Source organism: Podarcis filfolensis (genome assembly GCF_964270895.1).
Source record: "Podarcis filfolensis genome assembly, chromosome: 1".
NCBI classification, from domain to species: Eukaryota; Metazoa; Chordata; class Lepidosauria; order Squamata; family Lacertidae; genus Podarcis; species Podarcis filfolensis.
Genome location: NC_139604.1, coordinates 119357470 through 119382964, shown reverse-complemented (window position 1 = coordinate 119382964; position 25495 = coordinate 119357470). Strand labels below are relative to the sequence as shown.

General features: G+C 42.4%; 1 protein-coding gene across 24 annotated transcripts in view; it reads right to left on the bottom strand.

Annotated features, from left to right (window-relative positions):
* Nucleotides 1-25495, bottom strand: part of EVL (Enah/Vasp-like) — a 141696-nt gene that overhangs the window by 50350 nt on the left and 65851 nt on the right. For all 24 annotated transcript variants that reach the window (XM_083613075.1, XM_083613049.1, XM_083613050.1 and 21 more), the window contains 2 exons: nt 15938-16106; nt 13512-13692 (listed from right to left, as the gene is read on the bottom strand). In XM_083613075.1, coding sequence (XP_083469201.1) covers nt 13512-13692; nt 15938-16106 — 350 coding nt within the window. The remainder of the gene's footprint in view (nt 1-13511; nt 13693-15937; nt 16107-25495) is intronic.

The following is a 25495-nucleotide window of genomic DNA, read 5'->3' as shown; positions in this document are numbered from 1 at the left end:
GTTCCAGCCAACAATGGACACTCCAATAGTCCGTCAGCACTTCATGGCTGATGAACCTGCCCAATCCTCATTGTGCTATTTTGGCGGTCTCCCCTCCAAAGATTTTCCTCGCAGTCTGCTGACACCTCCCCTCTTGTGCATGGATGGTGCTGTTTTAGATATATATATGTCCCTGCTCAGACGAATTCACTATACAGTGGTACCTTGGGTTAAGAACTTAATTCGTTCTAGAGGTCTGTTCTTAACCTGAAACTGTTCTTAACCTGAGGTACCACTTTAGCTAATGGGCCTCCCTCTGCTGCCACACTGCCGCCGTGTGATTTCTGTTCTCATCCTGAAGCAAAGTTCTTAACCCAAGGTACTATTTCTGGGTTAGCGGAGTCTGTAACCTGAAGCGTCTGTAACCCGAGGTATCACTGTAATTATATAGGGTGGTGGCAAGACTTCACACTTTAGTGTGTAGATGCCCTATCCAAATGTGGCATCCCTCACATTTAAACCCCAGATACATTAACGGCATTGCCTATTGCACGTATAGTTACAACTATGAAGAGCACCTGCATTTTCTGCACATATTCTGCCACACTCACTTAAAGGTCCGCCCTTTGAAGCAGCCATTTCCAACCATGAGAGCTGTGGCCCAAAACATCCAAAGGTTATCATGTTAGCAAAGGTCATTTTAAAGGCCTGGGTGCATTTATTCAACTTCGCTTAACTAGCAACGTCATTCACTAGGCTATACATACCGAGGGTTCATTTCACAAAGCAGTTGTTCCACCATAGTAAGTAGGGCATTTATAGCGCATTTAAAGCGCATAGCTTTCCCTAAAGGATCCTGGGAACTGTGGTACTGCGCCAGGTTCAAAGGATTATTTGGGGGGGGGGGAAATCATGTGCTTTAAGACTAATGTAAATGATTAATTAAGTACCGCTTACGCATCCCCAATCAACATAACAGCCAGTAAAGCAAATATTGCTTTAGCTAGAATGGAATAAAAGCAGCAGTTAGGAAAAAAACAACAGGCAAGATCCAGGAAAATATGAAACACATTCATATCCCATTGCTTTCAGTACAAGAGAGCTAAGCATGTTTTAATTCTGCCCATTTGGTGGACAATTGCTTCATTTGTTCCATCCTAATTGTTGCAATAGATATACACGGGCCCTGTCTTTGCGAATGTGCATGCTATACCAAACACACACACCACCATACCGAAAGCAATAGCACTAGCCAGATTTGTGCCGATGAGCAATAGGGCAGGAAGCTTTTCATTCCTGAGTCACAAGTTCCAGCCTGGCAGAAGTCAGTAACAGGGTTGTCAAATGATAGCCAAAAAATGCATTCATGACAGGTCAGTTTGTCTTGCTGGCACCTAAGATTCTAAAATAGACAACTTTCATCAACTGAATACTGGCTAAACGTATTCCAGATCCTATTTCAGCAACATAACTTGCCATTGTACAGTGGTACTTCAGGTTACATACGCTTCAGGTTACATACGCTTCAGGTTACAGACTCCGCTAACCCAGAAATAGTGCTTCAGGTTAAGAACTTTGCTTCAGGTTGAGAACAGAAATCGTGGTCCGGTAGCGCGGCAGCAGGCCCCATTAGCTAAAGTGGTGCTTCAGGTTAAGAACAGTTTCAGGTTAAGTACGGACCTCCAGAATGAATTAAGTACTTAACCCAAGGTACCACTGTACATGTATGCCGCTGAGCTGAACAACTATTATTGTACAAATTTTCATGCTTTTTAAACAACAACAACAACAACAACATATCAAGCCATTAGCAGCTGAATAATGTATGGCTTGCATCAAATTCCGGCATTCAGGTGTGTTAGCACTCAGCATTCAATAGCAGATTGTTCTGAGAACCTGGATTGTTATATCTCTTTAGCAAAGAAAGAATTGGTTTGCAGGGTGTATGGTCACAACCTGCTCCCCAACCACTATGGGAAACCTAGTTTTAAAGTGGGGTTCTCTCCCCTCCCCACCAGGGCACAGTGGTAGGTATCATGTCAACTTACAGAAGCAGTAACAAGAACTAATTCAACCTACCGAAAGTCAGGAAATTTCAATTATAGGAACAAATAAGGGGCAGAAAGCCACTGATTCATGCACAGAGACAAAAGGAAAGTAAACCAAAAGGGGGTAAAAAGGGGGAGGGCATTATCATTTATTATTTTCGACTCATTCTCGTGCCTAAATGGAATGAAGTCATCTCTTCCTAGAGAGCAACAGAAGATATTGATTATCAAAGTGCTGCTGTTGAAATCAGGCCAATAGGAAGCCCAGATAAAACTGAAGTGGATTTGAAAATCAAGCCTATTAGTGAGAACAATCCCTCTTAGGCTGAAGGAAATTACACATCTGATGAATGCACAAGCGAGCTTCCCACAGGCTGAGCCAAAGATGTAACTCAGAAACTCAGCAGATCAGATTAAACTGCAGATAACAGCCAGGGAGGCCTGCTATTCATTCATTCCTGAATGTGCTACATGCTTTGAAAGAGCGACTCTTCCAAATGGGTTTCAGGAACTAGAACCCAAAAGATGATTCTGCCACCCCTTCTGAATGTGCTACTAAAGTAAGAGAGAAAGACTACTGAATTTAGGGTGGCCATGTTGCCCAGCTTTGCAGAGGACACTCCTCTATTTGAAGGGCTGTCCTGTCCTGTCCAGGGATCAGGAACTCTAACAAGGGCGAGCAATTGGACCTTGAAGTTGCCCATCAACAGTTTACACTTGGAGTACAGACTGAGTAGACACACTGCCTTCCCAATTATTGCAAGATGCGCCATGTTTCTATTTAAATTACAGTATTTATTTCTAAATTCACGGAGGAGACTCTTGAGAGTCCCATGGACTGCAAAAAGATCAAACCTATCCATTCTTAAGGAAATCAGCCCTGAGTGCTCACTGGAAGGGCAGATTCTGAAGCTGAAGCTCAAATACTTTGGCCACCTCATGAGAAGAGATTCTCTAGAAAAAACTCTGATGTTGGGAAAGATGGAGGGCACAAGGAGAAGGGGACGACAGAGGACGAGATGGTTGGACAGTGTTCTCGAAGCTACCAGAATGAGTTTGACCAAACTGTGGGAGGCAGTGGAAGACAGGAGTGCCTGGCATGCTCTGGTCCATGGGGTCATGAAGAGTCGGACACGACTAATCCACCTAAACATTAGGAAGAACTTCCTGACAGTAAGAGCTGTTCGACAGTGGAATTTGCTGCCAAGGAGTGTGGTGGAGTCTCCTTCTTTGGAGGTCTTTAAGCAGAGGCTTGACAATCATATGTCAGGAGTGCTCTGATGGTGTTTCCTGCTTGGCAGGGGGTTGGACTCGATGGCCCTTGTGGTCTCTTCCAACTCTATGATTCTATGATTCTAATCGACTAAACAACAACAACAACAACAATAGTTAAATCAGCATATGCTAATTCTATGCAAACCTGTGCCCTTTTGGGGTGGGGGGATATTAGGGCGATGTGTACGTGGCTAAAGGTAACTATAAAGAAGGAGCTTTCAAGCTTTCTGTTGCAAGGTGTAATGGAGAGTCACACATGGAATTATATTAAGGTGCAATTCCAAACACTCCTGGATGAGACTGATTTTCTAGATCCATTTCAGGCCTGGTGTGGGGGAGTAAGGCTGCCTTGGTCGCCCTGTATTATGACCTATGTTGGGACAGGTGTGTGTTTGTGTGTGTCCCTGTTTGTTCTCCTTGACCTCTCAGTGACATTTGAAACCGTTGGTCTTACACAGCCCTCTGGGGAGAATGTCTGAGCTGACAACCTTAATACGCATGGAAGTTATACAATGCCTGTTCTTCATTCTAATTTCAGAGAATCACAGAGCTGGAAGGAACACAGGGGTCATCCAGTCCAACCCCTTGAAATGCAGGGAACTTTTGCCCGACATGGGGTTCAAACCCACAACCCTGAAATTAAGTGCCTTGTGGTCTACCAGCTGAGCTATTTGTGGAGACATTATACAACAAGGAGCATTCATTCTGATTCATTTGTGTGGAGTTCTTTAAAGTCTCCTAACTAATGCACAGTCTTCAAAATTTGGGTCAGTAGCAGTCTTCCCATCAATCGCTTGTCCTACACTTTTAGTGCATTCCCCCGTCAATTTCCCAACATGAAGAGTCAATTTTTTAAAGATTTGTTGTGCCAGAGTTATTTAATCCACAAACCTAAATTTCCAGCATACAATCAAATCCCCCCACACAATGCTGACAATCTCAAGGCAACACTAATCTATTCTCTCCACTGGCTTTACTCAAGCCCTTTTAATTCTCTCCCTCTCTCTTAGAAAAACAGACAAAACCTTGGTTTCTGAAGAATATTTTTGTCAGTGTGGAGAAAACTTCAAGAAGCTTCCCTAAAAGCTATTGCATTTTTTAAAAATGTGCTTCAAAGTGACAATTATTTTCCTTTTGCATTTCTAAACAGGAACAGTGAACATTCTAGATCAGGGGTCCCCAAACTAAGGCTTGTGGGCCGGATAAGGCCCGAAGGACTCGTTTATCCGGCCCATGGAGACCCCCGCCACCCGCTCTTACCGGCGCTGCACTGTGCGGCTGCCCACTTCCGGGTTGGAGGAGCACCGAAAATAGCTTGTGTAAGCATTATTGCGCATGCGCAAGTGTTATTTCTGGTACACATCCGGGTCAGAGGAGGCCCATGCACATGCGCATAAGCTATTTCTGGTGCTCCTCCGACCCGGAAGTGCACTGGAAATAGCATGTGTGCACACGTATGGGCACATGCTCCCCCGCCTTCTGGCCCGCCCCGCAATTGGTGCTGGATACACCAGCCCAAGGCGCGGTAAGTTTGCTGACCCCTGTTCTAGATTATGTGTTGTGATCACCTTAATCCCATATATATCCACTTGACCACATTTGATCTGTGGATCCGTTACAGGTGTCCCATAATACCCATTCTGTATTGTAATATTTTTTGTGTGCCAGTACCTAAACTTTGGAACTCCCTGCCTATTGATACCAAGCAGGAACCTTCTTCATTGTACTCTTTTTGGCACCTGCTAAAAACATTTTTGTTTAGACTCGCTTGCCCAGATAAGTAGAATGTGGACTTGTATTTGGTTTTCAGTTTATCAATTTTTATCTTTTTTGAATATTTTAATAGTTGCTTTTAATTGTTTTTACTATTATTATTATTATTATTATTATTATTAATAATAATAATAATAATAATTTGGTCTTTTTGTAAACTGCTTTAAGGTTCCTTACAATAAAGAGGTATAATGAATTTTATGTAATAAAAATAAGTAAATATTCCCTGCCACATACCCCTAAAGACAACTGGAAGAGAATCTGTCCACTCAAATTCAAGAAACATTTCAGCACAGCAAGATGAACGCTGAACCTGATATTTTAACATTCTGCAACATTTTGTTGCATGTATCTCTTGGGTTTTGTGTGAGTCTGTGTTTCTCGGTTTCCTTATTTCTCTTTCCTTTTGTGCTGTACCCTTCCATGCTACCCTCTTTTTAATATATATATAAATTTCATTTCCTGCCACGATTCTCTAGTATTACTGGTTACGGTGCCTACTTGTAAATACTGCCAAAAAGAGAACTATCATAAATAAAGTAAGCCAGAATTAATCAGTTGCTTAAAAACAAAACCTCTGATGTCCCTAATTTCTTGGCTTGTGATCATTTGGCTCCTGACATCAGCTAATAAGTGTTTTGATCTTTTCGCGAAATACTACTCTTTCATCCTGTCTTAATTGCATCCAAACTGCCACTAAATACTGTGCAAATATTAAAGCTTTTCAGACACTTGGAGGCAATGTTGCATAGCTGGGCTTTGCCTGTGCTGCGTACGTTTATTTCCTGTGTTTCACCACAACGTCTTGTTTTGCAGACTGCCTTAGCACTTCAAGGAAAAGCTAAAGTAAGACCTTCAAAAGTGGAACCAGCACGACTGATAAGCACGGCTTGTGTTATGGCTGAAATTAACTAGACCAAAAGATACTCTGGTCTAGTCAATTCCACCCAGATCTCTTCTGAATTCTAAGAAATTAAGTGGAAAGTTTGCAATTAAAAATAAGTAAGGCAGAGCCAAAAAAATAATAAATCCCCTCTACTTTCGTACAGTTATTGGGATATTAGTGCCATTAAAGGGAATTCACTTTGATTGCTGTTATAATTGTAGAAGTTGTGATAGAGCAAGGCTCTTATATTCTTAAGTCAAACTCCTGACGCCTGCCTAATACAGGGTGTCTCTAGATCGCACTCTGCATTGTAACATTTCCATATGCCTCTCAATGAATGGTTAATGCAAAAAAAAAGAAACGGTGATATCATGGGGGTGGAAATTGGTCTTGGGGTTTCTAGATTCACATCAAAAAGATGTTCTATTTAGGACAATGCTGCAGATTGATAGATACAGAGAGAGAGAGACATCACTGTAGCTCAAATAAAAATGGAGAGACTACCTGGAGTTTTGACCACTGTCAACCCTACATAAAACAATCATTTATAATTTATAATTTATAAATTTTATATAAATTATAAATTATAAATTATAAATTATAAATTATAAATTATAAATTATAAATTATAAATTATAAATTATAAATTATAAATTATAAATTATAAATTATAAATTATAAATTATAAATTATAATTAAGTTTGACCACTTAATGTGTTTCTTGAGCATTCACCCTAATTTGCTTTTGCAAAGTTTACAGGTTTAAACTATATCTGGTCTTTACTGAACAATCTTTTCTGATTTACTCACCACCCCATTAATCATTCTTTCAACCTGCAGTTTTTTAAAAAGGATTTCCTTGTCACTTTCCTAACTGCAAAAAGTCTGTTTATTTTATTTTTTAAAAGTGGATTTGCAGTACTAATCCACTTCAATCTGCATTAATTGTGCAAACCTAAATTCATGGTAGGGACGCAGGTGGCGCTGTGGGTTAAACCACAGAGCCTAGGACTTGCCGATCAGAAGGACGGCGGTTCGAATCCCCACAATGGGGTGAGCTCCCGTTGCTCGGTCCCTGCTCCTGCCAACCTAGCAGTTTGAAAGCACGTCAAAGTGCAAGTAGATAAATAGGTACCGCTCCGGCGGGAAGGTAAACGGCGTTTCCGTGCGCTGCTCTGGTTCGCCAGAAGTGGCTTAGTCATGCTAGCCACATGACCCAGAAGCTGTACGCCGGCTCCCTCAGCCAGTAGAGCGAGATGAGCGCTGCAACTCCAGAGTCGTCTGCGACTGGACCTTAATGGTCAGGGGTCCCTTTACCTTTAAAATTCATGATATGTGTCTTAATCCCCTTCACCCACAAAATAGCGACAAGGAAAAAAACCAGGGCCTTTTCCTTAGGATTTTTGTGACCTCGAGGTTGAATGCCATAACATTACACTGTGTTCTGTGGGAAAGAAAAACAAGCCCTAGGCTTTATTACAGTCTCTCCCCCTGCCCTCAGTACAGGCCAGCAAGAAAACCCAGTAAAATTGTCTAACAAGAAGACCCTTAGATAGGAACATCAGAAGAGCTCTGCTGGATCATGCCAGCTGGATTATCTACTCAAGCATCCTGTTCTCACAGTGGCAAACCAGATGTCGCAATGGGAAGCTCACAAGCAGGGGAAAATGATTATGTTGCTTTAACTTACGGTAAGCTTTATTTGTACAGCCTAAATTGTTTCATGTTGGACATGAGCTAACAAAACACAGACTTTGTTCTGAGGTGGAAAATAAAAATAAAAAGATAGCATATCCACGGTACAACAAACTAATTTAAGGCATTCCCATTGCGTGGCTATTTATTTGGAGAAATTGTAAGCCTATGATGCCTGTAATTTAAAAAAGCTAAAAACTGACAGAGACGTTTTCAGTCACTGAAAAAACTGCGCAGCGCTGCCCTCTTTTAGCATTCTAAATTTAAGGCTGGCGTGTCACCCTAAGCACACGCTGTTTCCAAAAAGTTCCTCTGCAGTTAAAACAAACAGGCTCTATTGAAAGCACGCCGAGTGCTAAGAATTCCTCCCGCTACCCCAGTCCACCCAACTGATCAATTTAGGTCATACAAGTGGGTGTTTGAGTTAAGTAAGCAGGCAGAGTGATGATGCCAAAGACTTGACTGAACTACTGTAGGCCTCGCAAATGCCTAAACATTATGGGTGGACAAGCCAGTTTTATGAAACAAACCAATGTTAAAAATAGGACACCCAAGAATATTCCAAGAAACTCAAGACACCAATTTGATATGTTTACTTTTTCTCCAGTGTTCTGTTTGAACTGCCAACATTACGGCTTACTTTGTAGGTTGTCTTTCCATTTCTTTTAGACAGCACTCACTCCTCTTTTCTAGGAAAATTGGGGGGGGGGAGAGAGAGAGATGTATGTCTATGCATTTGTGAAAGAACTTTGTATTTAACTCAAAGGAACTGGTTTTGAGAATCACAATAAGGACCCGTAATGAAACTCCTATCTGGAATTCACATTCAACGTAACAAAGTAAAAACTTTGTCTTATCTTTGACTGTGCACACAGACCATACATTTTAAGTACATTTTGAGCAAATTTCTCCACCCTCACCTCAATATCATGAACCAGAATTACCCATCAGAGAACCAGAATTCCTAGCACCCTTAAGAAACTACATTCCCTAGGCTTCAAATTCAGTAATGATGGGATACAGGCAGGAGGAGGACTACAAGTTCTGAGATGGCTTTTCTCTCATATAAAATACGTGTCTGTGTGGACATGCTTGTTTCTGTGCTGTTACATCTGCCAGTTGAGGACTGTCTACAAAAGCAAGATGCCAGAATAAACCTTTTAACATGCAACTAGATCCCTTTTAGGTTTTGTTGTAACAGACTCAAGTACGGCTATGCTTCTGGAAACTTTCCTTGTAGAGAATTTTAGGGGGCAAACTGTCTGTTCCTAAATTATAACTTGCCTGCAGTTTGTTTATTTATTAAAAAGATTCTTAAACCTGCCTTTCAGGGCACGCTGCCCTCACAAAGAGGCTTACGGCGCTCTGAAAATACACTCTGGTTTGAGAACAAAGAGCTGTTAAGCGCCTTCCTCCTTTCAAAAGACAATAATTATTTTGAAAGCAATAGCCATGGTAGAGTTTCTTTTTTATAAGTGAAATTATCTATCTCTAGCTTGTAAAAATCACGTCATTTAGAGACTCCTTACGTAGCAGGAGACTAATAAATAGAAACAGTGATGATGACAATGTATGTCAGACCATGAATATCTCCCCCCCCTCCCAAAATATAGATGGTGGGAACTAATTCAGACAGCGGTGGCATGCTAACTGGTGAGTTCATAACTGGGATGATATTCAAATCAGGTACTTCCAAGCTCACAGTCCTAACTATATAAACTTCCATGTTTGGGGGAGTTCATGAAGAGTCCAATGTGGTGTATCAGACTTGGAAGCCAAAATTCAAATCCCTTCTCTGTCATGGCTGGTGACCCTGGACCCAGGGGTGTAGCTAAGGCACCAAATCTCTCTGTGTTGTGTCTGACTAGCTGCTATCATTGATGTTAAACAAACATTATGGTTTTCATTGTACAACATATCTCAGTGTTTCAATTTCCGGGAATGGAGTTGAGAGATGACCTAACCTGGGGAGAAGACAGCAAAGACCCGATGAAGAGAGCACAGCAGAGGTTATATTTCCGAGAATCCTCCAGAAAAATAATCTCTCAAAGGACCTGTGGATGGCAATTTACCATTGTACTGTTGAGAGTGCATTAACTTATAGTCTGTGTGTGCGGTTTGGGAGCTGCACGGTCAGGGAAAAAGCAATGCTGTCTAGGGTTGTAAAGACTGCAGAGAGAATAATCTGGGTGCACTCTTCCCACCCTGGATCAAATCTATGCTTCCAGGTCATAAGAAAGCTGCAGAGATAGTGCAGGATAGTGCGCACCCCGGAAATGATTTTTTTCAGCTTCTGCCTTCTGGAAGAAGGTACAGTACAGGGTTATAAAGACTAGGACTAGCCGCCTGAGAAACAGTTTCTATCCAAATGTGATTTTGGTTTTAAACGCAGTGTAAGGTATTCTCTATGGGAGTATATTGTATTTAATTATGGGGTATCAGAGTTTTTAGGGGGTTAAACAGGCTAGGATAGCTGGGATAGCAGGCTTGTTGGTTTTTGAATGTCTGATGTAGATTTTTTCAATTTCGTTGTTCTGTATGGGACGATGACAATAAAGATTATCGTATCATATATATCATCATCATCATCATCATCGCAAAAGACCAGTACCTGACCTCTCTCTACGCCAAACTGTGGCCACAGTGCATGGGGCCACAGGCACACACACAGGGTCTGTCTCCCTTTGGAGAATAGAAGACATGGCTGAAACTGTCGTGTTTTAAGAAACAGGATTTATTCGCCTATTTACACCTTCAGTTTGCATGGAGGAAGTCCAGATCTTACTGCATGGTCCATAGCAGTGCAGGAGACCCTTTTGTCTCCCTCTCTAAGATGGATCTCCCCCCTACTTCATTCTCCTTCTTCCCAGAAGCACCTTGCTCTCCGCCAGAGCAGTGACCCTGGCAGCCTTCCAAATCTCCAGTCTCTGGTCACACCTGAGACAAGAAGTTCCTTGTTGCCTTGTTGACGACCCTCAATGGCTCTCTATTGTAATGCCAACAGTCTGCTCTTCCCTCAGCCAGCCAGGAATTCCCTGTCTAGCACAGCTCTGCAGTTAGTTTTTTTAATCCATATCCCAATCAAAATCCTAGTATTTATTTGTTCCTAGTGTTTAGGGGGACCCCTCCCTATTTCTATAACACTGTTATTTTGATTGATTGATTAAATTTGTATACCACCCTTCATCTGTAGATCTCAGGATGGTTCAGAACACAAAATTACAATATAAAAACCACAAAATTAATAACAAAGTAAGAACAACAAACCAATAATTCCCCCTCCCAAAACACATTTAAAAGGGCATGGGATGTCAATCAGGCAAAGGCCTGCTTGAAGAGGAACATTTAAAGAGTTTATGCATATTGTGATTACCCATTAAAAAAACGAGACTGTCCTTCAAACTTCATTTTTAGTTTTACTGCTCATAGTTTATACACCAACGGCAACAGGAGGCACACAATATCTATGATGTGCACCAAGAACAGCTATGGTTAGATATGGCACTGCTTGGACCAGCCGATCCCTCTCAAATCTACCATCTCGTAGGGTTCTTGCAAGGACAGAATGGGCAGTGTGCCAGCATTGCACTGTAAGTGGCTGGCACATATGATATGGGATCCTCTCCGAAGCCTATGGAGGAGACGTGGGAACTTAACTGCAGCTACCTGAGTTAACCTTCTGCCATTCAACTGGAAACCAGTCTTCTTATGCCTGTGGCACAAACCTCCCGCAGCCAATCACCTGAACACATGATACAGAACTTTTAATACAGTCTACATAGCATTTAAGAGCATATGCCGATGTCCAGAATGTAAGACTTTGGGGCTTACAGGGTCATGTTACTAGAAGCCACATAGTGTACATAGGCTCTTCCACTGTGGGAGGCAGCCGGGTCAATGTTTGCAGCCAAGTGTAAATAGACTTGGGGAAACCTGAGCCTTGGCTTTAACATATAAACTTTCATGAGGTTCATAAAGCTACAGACCTAAACAAGTTTACTTCAACCTGGGTCCTACTGATTTAATTGGGGCTTGGCTTCCAAATTAGCATGCTTAAAATTTTTAGGCTAATATCTATCTAAGTTTTGCATTTTTCATGCTGTTAAGCAGTCACAGAATACCAGCAAATTACGTATCTAAAGAGAGAGAGAGAGCAAGCAAGCTCAATTTTAGTTTTCAGAATTAACTACTGAAATGTCATGAGAAAGAAGACAAACAAGGCACCCTGGAAAGCAACTCGAAATAAATTAAGCAATAAATACTATGATTAGAGATGTCAATTCCAGTTGCTCGCTGCTCCTCATTTTAGTTCTCCATATTTCTCCACACCTTTGCATTTTTTCAAAGTCCTTACTGAAATTCTCCTAATGTGAATTTCTCCTAATATACAATTTTATGTATGTTATTTTGCCCAATATCTGTATTTTTTTGCAAGACATTTTCCTTAATATCATGCACTTTTGTATGCTACTTTCACCAATATATACATTTACATATATACAAATGTGCATTCTTGTGCGCATAGCTTGGCTAGAGAACTGCACTGCAAAATTCAGAAAAATGCAAATTTCAAAGGATGGCAGCCTACTCATTTATCTGTTGCTTTAGGAATCGTTACTTAAGTAAGGTATGAACTTAACCACATTTCTCCCCAACACTAATTATGATCAGACTGCTCCTTTGTAAATAAATCACCCTACAATCAGCACCAGAAGACACACAGCTGTACTTGAGTCACCCAAACCTTGCATTCAGCTTTTCAAGTAACAAGGACCATTACTGCATCTCCCAGTGTTGTGTGCATTAAAAAAAAATGAATTGCAACAAATATCCTTGCAGCAGTGAAGGACAGGGCATTTTATACTTTCCCTCTGTACTGTTTTACTAACTAAAACTGCCAGCCCAGGTTGCAGTTTTCCACACAGGAGGTATTTCCCCCCTGTGGATGAAACAGCTGCCAGAGGTATGTGCAGTTTTTATTGGGAAAATGGAACAGCTTAAAGATCACGTTCACAGCAAGAATCTCTTTGACTCCAAGTGTCCAAAGATGCTGTTTTTGGCTGCAGCTGAAGTGGTTAGCCAAGATGTGAAGTCTTCCGTGCTGTTCATATATAACTGCACATCAGCCCTGCAAAACTGGGTGTGTGTGTCATCTTATAGCCTCTTATACTGGGGACAGCAGAATTCTATTGCCCAGAAGTGTTTTTCTTTTTTTGCCGCACAAACGGACCTCCATCTCGGGTGGTCAGACATTGTAATAAAAGTTTGTGCAATGGCTTTACAGCTCTGGAGCACACATGTCAAAGGCAATAACCAAGTCATTTCATATGAACCCCGAAGAGAAATATAACATGAAAGAGGTTGGCAGGCTGCCATAACTGTCCCACAGCCCTGCTTTTGTCCGTGAAAGGAGTAAATTCCTTGATTATTGTTTCAATGGCAGCCTGAAGTTTCCCCTTTATGTTTGGGCAAAGAGCAGCCACTTGGCTTTGCCATTCACACGGCGAGACTGACTTTACTCCCAGCACTGCAAACTGTACCACAATTGCATAACGGAAGTGTGCGCAACTTCCACAGCTGGTTTTAAGCCATTCGGGCTGTGCAACCCTGAAATCTTCCAGAATCTTACAAGAGCATGCCCCAAAACGGGGCGGAATGCACCTTTTAATATGTACTCTAAAAACCAAGGCACCCATCTTCTCTACCCTTACTTGCTTTGGAGCGGAAAATAGATCCTGCGCTAAGAACGCAGCAAAAAAACAAAAATATGTCCAGCAAAGCACTGTCATGGCAAGAAGGCAGACAGGTAAGAAAGAAGAGGAAAAGGGAGGCAGATGACTGCCAGCCTTCCTTACCTCCATCTTGCAGAGAGTTCATGATATTCAGGGCAAACAGCATGGCGTTTGAGAACGTGGTCGCCTCCTCCTTGCTGGCAAAGTTCAGCCCATAGACCTGCCGCGCATCGCGCCACTGATGGAATGTTGGCGTCGCCTGGTTGTACTTTAGTCCTTTCACAATTGAATAATTGATCACTACCTGAAATATAAAGTGGGGAAGATGAATACTAAAGGGGACAAGAAAGAATGGAAGGAAGGGAGAAAATCAGTGACTGCTGCAGGAGGGGAAAGGACCACGGTGTCTTCTTCTTTCTTTTAGAAACCTCGTCCATCGGTGTTACGTAAAAGCAGTTGCAGGGGAGGGACCTGTCTCCTCACCCCCTTCCTCGTATTAATACCTCATATGCTTTTATATCAGAGAGCAACAACAACAACAAAAGACATCATGAAATTTAGTTTTATCCCTCACTCTAATCGCACATTAAGGCCCTCATACAATTCTAATTGGGGGGGGTGATGTGGGGGGCTGCCATTTCCTTCATCACACCCCTGTTGCCCCGGCCTAGCCATCTTCCATGAAGTGGGGAGGCTGTTTTCTCTCTCCACGCTATTGCCCATGTAAATAGTTTTTTTGTTATTGCTTAACGGGGCCTTGAGGACCACCTCTCCCCATATAAACTGACCCAGACTCTGTGTTCATCCCCTGAGGCCCTTTCTGAAGTGGCTCCCCATTTGGGGAACACTCTCCTCAGGGAGGTTCGGCTGCCGCCTTCATTATACATTTTAAGGCACCAGGAGAAAATATTCCTCTTCAACTGGGCCTCTGGCTGATTAACATCCTTCAGCCTTTTAAATGTGTTTGTGAGAGGGAGGGGGCTACTGTTTTCTTGTTTTCCTTTTAACTATTTATTTGCGTTTTTAATCTTGTGTTTTTATCTCGTGAACCCCCCCTGAGTTCTTTTGATGAAGGGCGGTATATAAATCTAATAAACAAATAAAAGTTAAACATGAATAAAAAACTGTGTTTTACTCATATTTAAGCGATACACACACGTTAAAAATGTTGTAAGTAGACACATTTAACAGGATAAGCATTATAAATACAAAGAAAACTCTCCCTAAAATTATTTGTCAGTTTAATCATTTGTGAAGCACCCCCAGATTTTGCTTAACCATTCCTTGCTTATTCTGGGCCTGAGCTACACCCCATGTATTGGTTCCAGAAGGCCGGAAGTGAGGAGTCTGTTCTATGCTCTAGGTTCCATATTCCTCAGGAACCTAATGTACAGTTTTTTTCTACAATCAAGAGGTGTATAAATTTTATGAAACAAACAAATAAATAAATAAATATGCAGAACAGGCTCCCTGCATCGGGGGGGGGGGGGCACACTCTTTGTAGTAGTTGTGAACCTCATTTCCGAATACCAGGATGTTCTGAGTAGAACCTCATTAAAATGGCGCCTATTCCGCTTCGCCCGTAATTACAACGTTGACCGTGGCAAATTGCATCCACCCATTCGAGTCATATAGTCTACAATAAAAATTGGGAGCCACCGCAAATATACAAAGCTCGTGAACTATGATGAGGTCACACATGTAAGATTATCAGAACCGGGGGGCTTAAGTAGTCGGAGCCAATGAAACGGCAGATTTAAAAATACACACTCAGCGGTTTCAATTTAAAGCCCCAAAGCTCTCCCTTCATTCTACTGTAATCAGATGAAGACACTTCTCTGGCTTTTAAAATACTGATTTCGTCTCTCTTATACAAATAGAAAGATTTGGGGTGGGCGCTCTTTCCAGCCACTCACCAAACCCTCAGAGGGGACAGAAAAGTGGAATGTTACACAGTCTGTGTTATTTACCACAAGCTGATGAGAGATAAGTGGAAAGCACACAGTGTAGCCATCTGGGCATTTTTTAAAATAAAAAATCCAGTGCAGTTTAAGCCTGCATACATACCATACAGCACATTCCAGACCCCCAATTATCATGGAAACTAGAGTTTAAAGGTGCTGAGAATTGTAGCTCTGGGAGGGGTATTTCAGGATTTGGAGGTAGGAGGAATGTGCTATCATGTGTCCGCCACCCCAGTGTTAGCCAATGAGTAGGTATTCTGTGATAATACTCATCATCCTTTCCTCCTTCAGAAAAAATAGTTTCCTTTTTGTTTTCATAGGTTTTTTCAGCCTTTGGAAAGATAATTTGGATTTTTGCAGACTTCTGTAAATCTACGCTCAGCGTACATAATGTATTCTGGCTACAGGCTTCAAGGCGGGACTATTTATCTATCATCTATCTATCTATCATCTATCTATCTATCTATATCTATCATCTATCGGTTTGGGGGTTGTTTTTTTAAAGCACAAAACCACAGGCCCTGCTTATTGGTTTTTATTTTAAAACATACAGACAGGAAATTGCAAGAAGCCACAGTTACTCACTTGCTGATCTTGTAGTTTAACTCCGACTACTCTAAATGTGTTACTGGCAGTGTTGTGGTAGATGTTGATTCGGCTGAAGCCTTGTTGGCCGGGCTTTATTGGCACCCATTTCTTACTGGTATCGTCGTAGACCATAACTGACGCCCGGGCTTGGCAAATACTCTGTTCACTGCAAAGAAAGCAAATGAAAAGCATTAACAAAAGGCAATGGAAGGCATAGGATCCGTGACACATCTTATAGTCCGAGAGATAGAGAAATAACAATACTACTTTGACATTTTATTAAAACATTTTATATTCCAGAGTGCTACAGCTGTTTGCTGTGGGGACAGGGGCTGCTGTTCAGTGACAGACCACATGCAGGTACAGCTGGGAAAAGCTTCTGTCTGAATCTTTGTATGAAATTAAAGGTAAAGGTAAAGGTACCCCTGAAAGTTAAGTCCAGTCCCGGACAACTCTGGGGTTGCAGCACTCATCTCGCTCTATAGCCCGAGGGAGCTGGCATTTGTCCGCAGACAGCTTCCAGGTCATGTGGCCAACATGAATGACTAAGCCGCTTCTGGCAAACCAGAGCAGCGCACGGAAATGCTGTTTACCTTCCCGCTGGAGCGGTACCTATTTATCTACTTGCACTTTGATGTGCTTTTGAACCGCTAGGTGGGCAGGAGCTGGGACCGAACAACAGGAGCTCACTCTGTCGTGGGGATTCGAACCGCCGACCTTCTGATCAGCAAGCCCTAGGCTCAGTGGTTTAGACCACAGCGCCACCCGCATCCCCTTGTATGAAACTAGTTGATGTAAATCAGGGATGGGGAACCTATGGCCCTATGGATGTCACTGGATTCCAACTCTGATCATGCCTGACCCTTGGGTACATTGGCTTGAGCAGATGGGAGCTGGAGTCTAACAACAGTTGAAAGGATAGGATCTCCTTCCTTATAAGAATCATAGAATCATAGAATTGTAGAGCTGGAAGGGACCCTGAGAGCCATCTCAGCCTACCCACAGCAATGCAAGAATCTCAACTAAAGCATCCAGGACAGATGGCCATCCAACATCTGCTTAAAACCTCCAATGAAGTACGTTGAGTCCACAAAATCCCAAGGGAGTCCATTCCATTGTCGAACAGCTCTTGATGCAGATAATACTAGATTAGTTGGACCAATTGTCCAACTTCATGTAAAGAAGCTTTTTATGCTCGTAGTTGATCATTCCAGTACTTGCTCAGCTATCTTTGGACAGTACTGCTACAACACTGACTTACATTGCATGATGAAAACCGCTTTGTGTAGATGGCCACTTAATAGGATTTGCCCACTCTCACAATTACAAGATGCTGAGCAAATGATAAGAAGCTTTGTTATTTTTGTGATTCTATATCCATGCACATATGGATATGCCTTATAAAGTTTCAGGCCCTTGATCCTGTTCGTCCAGTATTACCTACTCTCACCACCAGAGACTTTCTAAGACCCCAGACAGATAGATGCAGGGTCCAGCATGCTACCAAATATCATTTTACTGGAGGCGGTTGTTATTGAACCTGTGGTCATATGCATGCAGAAACGTGTTTCCACTAGGACATGGGCCCGTCTCCCCAACTTAGTACATTTAAATGTGTGTGTGTGTGTTTTTAAATGTCCTGCTGTATTGGCTTCTGCTAATGGCATTCAATTTGCCCATGCTGCTTGCAGTTTCTCTGCAGGAACTGCCATGTAGAAGCACTGCTGGCCATTATCACATCTCCAACTCAAGTCCTTGGTACTGGGTCACTCTACTGGGTTGGAGAAAATCCCCCAGTTTCAAGAAGGGCCTCCAATCTGGTTCTTACAGATTCTGGGAAGAGTTTTACGGCTGCTAAGTAAAGTACAGAAGTAACACCCTAGCACAACGGTATATTTTGTAGTCCCATAATAGCTATTTGTTCTAATGTTCTAAATCAATACCAGTCCATTTCACTGTAGATAGCCAAAGGCCTACACAACGGACGACAGAGAATAAAAGGAAAACTTCTAAAATCATACAACGTAACCTGTAGCAGTTTACAGCATAAAAGAAATTTACAACATTAAAATTTAAATTGCAGTGCATTCACATAGCTAAAACGGAGCTTCTTGGCTGCCATTGAAAATTGGGCTACCTGGTGTGTAATGTATAAATATTTATCCGCAAGAAGTTCAACTGTCACTTCCTGTGAGGATCGACCTGGATGGCAATTAAGAACAGGCAATACAGTGGTACCTCGAGTTACATATGCTTCAGGTTACATACGCTTCAGGTTACAGACTCCGCTAACCCAGAAATAGTACCTCGGGTTAAGAACTTTGCTTCAGGATGAGAACAGAAATCATGCTCTGGTGGCGTGGCAACAGCAGGCCCCATTAGCTAAAGTGGTGCTTCAGGTTAAGAACAGTTTCAGGTTAAGAATGGACCTCCGGAACGAATTAAGTACTTAACCCGAGGTACCACTGCATAGATTTTCCTCTGGGCGTTGTATACAGGGGGCAAATCAGCAGATAGTATGTAATGTCTTCTACCCTTATTGCATTCATATATTTGCGATCCATATGGGGAATTCCCTGATATCTCCTCTCTAAATATGCTGAGGGAAATCTGTTGGAATCTTAGTTCTACGAAGGCCCTGTGTAATGTTCTAATATTGGCTGTCTTTGGCAAATTCAAAGCAGCAAAGACATGAGATATGGTGATATTTTACAAACTTCATAATTTATGTTTTGAAGTATTGCATTATAAAGCATTTAAATGTAGAATGCAAAGGAACAATAAGAACCCATTTGCGCGCATTAAACCAGCTAATGTTCCATTAAAAATAATAATTTCACAACCCAAATTAGTGTGTGGGCAGGACATCAAAAGCAGACAGGATGAGTGTGTTTTTGCCAGTTTCATAAACACTAAAACAAGCTTTTGTAAAGAGCATTTCAATTCTGCTGCCTTTCAGTGTGAAGGAGGAGTCATTTATTTTGCAAAATCTTCCCAGAACCATGCTGTTGGCGTATCACTCCCTAACTTAGGACCAATCTAGATCTTGTGGATGCAGACCCATGATTTAGAAAGTGGATGCAGTCAACACTTTTAAAGAAGTGGTCTGCTTTGATATGTCATACCTGTTTTTGGTTATGATTTTGTTGTATGCTTGATTTTGCATTTTAATAAAATTTAAAAAGTGTGGTGGGAATGACTCCAAAATGGTAAGCAAGAGGTTGTGTGTATATGGGTGAGTTAATATGTCAAACCTGGTAGTCTCTCCTTTTTCCAATCTTAAATTCAGTTCTTCATATTTCCACAGCAGTCTGCATTTTTTAAGTCCTCATGAAGCTTCACGAGCATTTTACGGCAGATTTCACGTATGGGTGTCTGTGTTTCTATGCAATTTTGTCTAACATACACATTTTTGCAAGGCAACAATTTCTGTATGTTATTTTCAATAATATATACATTTTTTATGCACACTTTACCCCAACAGATGCATTTCTGTACACAATACTTGGTTTGAGAAGTGCATTGCAAAATTCAGAGATTCAACTGCACGGAAGCAAATTTTTGCTGCTTCCCTAGTCGTGACTATTCATCAGCCCACTGTTTTCCACCATCACCACGATCCAGGCCACTTCCTCCTAGCTGAGCTGGTCCGAGAGAAGTGTCTCAGTAATAGGGTGTTGAAGCAGTAGACAGAGGACTTGTTTAGCATTTCACAGCTTGCAGCTGACCCAGTGAAACACCACTGCTTTACAATCCATAGTGTAACCTGCATTATGAGACACGGGGTGCTTTTGTAACAAATGACAATATTCCCACTATGCAAACTATAACCAACGACAACACAGACACTGTATGGAGTAGAGTTTCTTCATGCTCCTAATTGCCTTATATTACACAGACTACAGCACCAACCAGTTGTGGGCACAGGTCAGTCCAGGAAGATTTCTGGTGGTTGAACAGAGCATCTCAGAGGGCCTCCTTGCTTATACTCAACAGCAACAGCATCCATGTGGCCAAAATTTCAGGGGGAAGCCCAGAGAGATTTAAAAAAAAAAAAAACCTTGATGCAAGAAGCTAAGGTTTACTATTTCCACACTTGAAAACTGCCCCCACCCAAGTACAGGATGTCCAGCGCACCTGGGTACCTATAACCATAACACTTTGGTTGCTTCCACAATGTCAGTATTTTGTGGGAGGGACCAAAATGAATACAGTACAGGATATGTAGCTTTGTGAAATTAAAGTGGATTATAGCACTCTGGGGCAATAAAGGTAAAAGTAAAGGGACCCCTGACCATTAGGTCCAGTCGTGACCGACTCTGGGGTTGTGGCGCTCATCTCGCTTTATTGGCCGAGGGAGCCGGCGTACAGCTTCACAGGTCATGTGGCCAGCATGACTAAGCCAAGCCGCTTCTGGCAAAACCAGAGCAGCGCACGGAAACGCCGTTTACCTTCCCGTTGGAGCGGTACCTATTTATCTACTTGCACTTTGACGTGTTTTCGAACTGCTAGGTTGGCAGCAGCAGGGACCGAGCAACAGGAGCTCACGCCGTCGCGGGGATTCGAACAGCCGACCTTCTGATCGGCAAGTCCTAGGCTCTGTGGTTTAAACCACAGCGCCACCCGCGTCCCTCTCTGGGGCAATAGATCAATCCCAAAAAACCCTCTAGACTTTTTGAGGTTAGGAAGTGACAGGGAATTGAATGGAAAAGTATGGGGTGGGAAAATGATTAATGGGAGGATGTATAATTCAGGATGAATGCTAATTGTCGTATGACCTCCCTGCAAGCAAACCAGAACAAATGCTCAACAGAGACCAAACTTAGTGTAACCTTTTGCAAGCAAACTAAGACGAATGCTAAACAAGCAGGTTGTCTGGAAGAACCCACAATTCGGCTTTAGGGTTCCCTTTTGGATCTTTATTAGGGCTGGCAGCATGGGAATGAACCAACCCAACCATATAACTGACGCACTGCAATGTGGAGTTCTGGCTCTGCAGATGTGGTTTTCACTGGCTATCCATGCCACCAAAGCGATGATACACCAATCAGGCCACTTTGTGCTAGGAAGCAGTAGTAAATAATCAGAGCAGAAGATTGGGTGGGCCTGTGCAAGCCCCTGGAAGCAGCTCAAGCATAGCAAACCTTTTAAGTTGTGCCGGCATGATCTGCTTAGGCCGTTTCATACTTTCACTAAAGACAGGAGCAGCCGCAGCAGCAGCACAATGCCTAGCTCATTTTAAAGGGCTTATAACCCGAGCTGCTTCCACAATCGGGGAAGCATAACGTTAAAAGAGTTCTCCGGATTGCTACACAGGGAGAGCTTCTAAAGCCCGACTGCAACAGAAGTGCCTTTTCTCTTTTTGGCAGGGGAGCGTTATCTTTCTAACGCAGCTGCTGCAAATCAGCAGCATTTACTCTGCAACCCACAGGAGACATCCCTTCCACAAGCCATATGCAGGCAGCCGTGCATTTTCCACAGGCTGAGACCAGAAGCCATCATCCCCTTCCCTCTGGAATTGGTTCAGAACAGCGGAAGAATTCTCATACTGCTGCAGTGTTATATCAGGAAGATAAAAAAAATAAAATTAGTAAGATTTCTGAGCAATTGACCATCGTCCTGGTAAATGCTGCTAAGGCTATAATCAAGAACGTGTAATTCAAAAACTTATCCCTACCATTCAATTTTGGCAGGCTAGACCTGCAACACTCGATGGGAAAAAAGGCAATAACATTCATTACATATACCCAGGAAGGGCAAAGTGTGCATTCTCATGTACCAAATAAGAAGCACTTAGCTTGCACAACTGCTGAACCTGACTAGTTTCAAGGTGAGGTCTGGACAATCCCCTTGTCAGGCTGAAAACTAATATATGTCTATAAGAGAAGACACTGCGCCCTTCAGCTGAAATGACAGGCATGCATATTAGTAGAACTGAAACTCAGCAATCAATATTCTCTTTCCAACTATAGTTCGAGGTGGGCCAGCTTCCTTTTTAAAAATAAACTTCAATGTGCAACATATGAATGTGTAGCGTAGTGGTTAAGAGCGGTGGACTCGTAATCTGGTGAACCGCGTTCGCGTCTCCGCTCCTCCACATGAAACTGCTGGGTAACCGTGGGCTAGTCACACTTCTCTGAAGTCTCTCAGCCCCACTCACCTCACAGAGTGTTTGTTGTGGGGGAGGAAGGGAAAGGAGAATGTTAGCCGCTTTGAGACTCCTTCAGGTAGTGATAAAGTGGGATATCAAATCCAAACTCTTCCTCAATGCGTTTATCCTTATCAATTTTTTTTGTTAATGACAACTCATTTCTCAAGGTAGGAGCAAGCTTACTTGTGTGGAGGATCTGCCAGCTGGGTTCCTGGGTTCAAATTTGCAAAACTGTACTTTCCGCCCAGGACCCTGGTTTGCTCAGGGTAGGAATGGTTTCAGATCGGATCAGTACTCTGAAAATGCAAGATGTGCCTTCTCCTATTTCATCTCTGCAAGAAGCCTTGGTCAAGTCCCATGCAAAGCCACACAACCCAGTTTCAAAGTCTCCTTCATACTCGCATTGATGCTAGTGAGTTCCATGCAAGTCCTCCCTTTAAGGACTCAGCAGTAGTAGCATCCTGCCATGAAATGTGGTAGTCAGATCATTTGCCTATCTAGCTTGATCTTTTCTATAAAGGTAAAGGGACCCCTGACCATTAGGTCCAGTTGTGGCCGACTCTGGGGTTGTGGCGCTCATCTCACTTTATTGGCCGAGGGAGCTGGCGTACAGCTTCCGGGTCATGTGGCCAGCAGGACTAAGCCGCTTCTGGAGAACCAGAGCAGCGCACGGAAACACCGTTTACCTTCCCGCCAGAGCGGTACCTATTTATCTACTTGCACTTGATGTGCTTTCGAACTGCTAGGTTGGCAGGAGCAGGGACCGAGCAACGGGAGTTCACCCCGTCGCAGGGATTCGAACCGCCAACCTTCTGATCAGCAAGTCCTAGGCTCTGTGGTTTAACCCACAGCAATGACTCTCCAGGGGTTCGGACAGAGTCTCTCCTAGCCAACCTGGAGGTGCTGGGGACTGAACCTAAGACCTTTTGATGGCAAAGCAGATGCTCTACCACTGAGCTACAGACCTTCCTGTTCGTGTGTAATTATACTCCCATTGGGTGGCATAGCGCCCCCAAAGCACATGACATTATCAGCGTTGTCACGAGCACTGAATGAACACTTGCACCAACTTAGTCCAGGTGGCCCTCCAAACTGAAATAACTACTGTTGGAAAGAGGATTCTGGACCAAATAGACCCTTGATCTGACCTGTTCAAAATAATATTCAGCTTTTGTTTCTTTTATATGCAAGGTGGGAACCTAGGCAATTGCACTAGGAAAACCTACGGCATCTTTAGTAAACGCTGACAAGGGCTTTCAGAACACATTTCTCTCCCAAAGCTTCAAAATGGGCAAAAACAATGGCTGCAGTAACGTTTTCCACTGGAACAATCCCAAACACGGCATCCTAACAATAGGGATACTGTAGTGTGCTGTGTGATTAATGGAGAGGGATGGAATGAACGGGTAAGGCAGTCCCTAAGAACACATGGAAACACTTGGCGCACAATAATCTCTTCCAACCCAGAGGCCAGAACGAGATGCTACAACAGACATAGGACTGCTGCAAAAAACAAAACAAAACAGCAGCCTGACTCCTTCTGCCAGGGATGCCTGAGTTTTTTGCAATGTCATTTTACATCATTAAATTCCGGGTTTCCTGAACCCCAATGAAGTTGAGGAGCAGGCAGGGAAATTCTTGGAGTACAATGATGCAAGGCAATGCATTTTTGTAGTCCCTGGCATTATAGAGGAGGAAGAGATGTAGCGTTGCTGGTTTAAGCAGAGGCCATACATCTGCTGGCACATCTGGTGATAAATGAGTCACAGCTGTGGAAGAGTGCTGTAGCTCATAGTCTTTCCAGTCAAGCTGATGCAGGAGATGGGACTGTGGTGCCTCTTATTCTCTAAATTATTAAGGACCAAAGTAGAATCCATCATGCAAAGACCATAACCTCACGTTTGGCAGTAGCTCAGCAGTACTGCGCTGTTTTGAATGCAGGTTCAGATGCTGGTATTTCCAGCAACAAAGATCTTGGGTGGAAGGACTGGGAAAGGTAGATCTCTACTTGGCACTCTGGAGAATCTCTTGCCAGTCACAGTGGAATATATGCTGGGGCCAGATGGGCCAATGGTCTAAAGACAGGGACGGGGACATCTGTGGTGTTCCAGAAATTGCTGCACTAAATTTCTCACCATAACTGTCTTCAATGTTTTAATCTTAATGTTTTCAATACAATGGAGCAGGCTATAACTGTGGTGAAATAATAAAATAATAAATAATAAATAACAATAATAAATAACAAAATAAATAAAAATAAATCCCTAACAATTGTGCATATAAATTAACTACTAATGCACTATTACTGCACCAATAACATGTTGCAGAATATTTATGTACGCAACTACAGTAGCTCGGATTTTGTTAGCCCAAAAATGGAGGGTGAGATAGTCCCAAAGAAGGCAGAATGGCAGCTTAAAATGTTGGGAGTATGCAGAGTTAGCAGGTCTAACCAGCCGAATAAGTGAACAAGAAGACAGAGTTTATAAAGAGGAATGGAAAATATTTGTGGAATACTTGGAAAATTACTGCAAGCAAGTGAAAATCCTAGCAGGATTAAGGTAAATGCAACAGTATAATCTAATATGTAAAGGGGGGGGGGAATTAGATGGTTGGAATAGAATATGGAGTAATAATGAGAAAATTAAAAGGAGGAGAAGGGAAGTTGATGAATGTACTATTTCACTGGTGGATAATTTACTGGGGGAAATGTATAACTGAAAATTCTATTTATTTTATTTTTTAAAATACATGTAGCAGAATAAACAGGGAAGGTCCTTTTAATCAAATATAAATAAATGGTGGTGATGCAAGTTAGTGTGCTCATTTATTATCTGAGACTATTTTGGCTTTACAGCAGGGAATGAATGAGGAAAAGATTGTAAAGCTTATCCTTCCCTCTAAAAAAGGAATAACGTTGGTTTATTAATTGAAATGTTATCATATAATAATAATAATAAATTTTATTTATATCCCGCCCTCCCCAGCCGATATTTCCTTCAATGTTTTATAACGGCACCTGTAATGAAGTTTTAGTAACCTGTGCATTTATTCAACTTTACTTGGTTCACAAATGAGTGGCCAATCAGTAAAAAAGGGCGCAGGATAAATTCTTTAATCAGCTGACGATCCTAGAAAACCTGTTGTAGCTGCAGCTAATATTAGCCGTCACATTGGACACACAGCCTCTGAGCACTTTCGCAATAAGTCAAGTTCCCGGCTTCATATTTAAGACACATTATTTCCTAACATACTGAACTGAAGAGACTGATTTAACAAACCACAGAGGGCCAGAAATAGGAATAAGGAACAGAGGAAGCTGCTTTATACCATCAGCCCATCTAACTCAGTATTGTCTACACTGATTGGTAGCAGCTCTCCAGGGTTTTAGACGGGATTTTCCC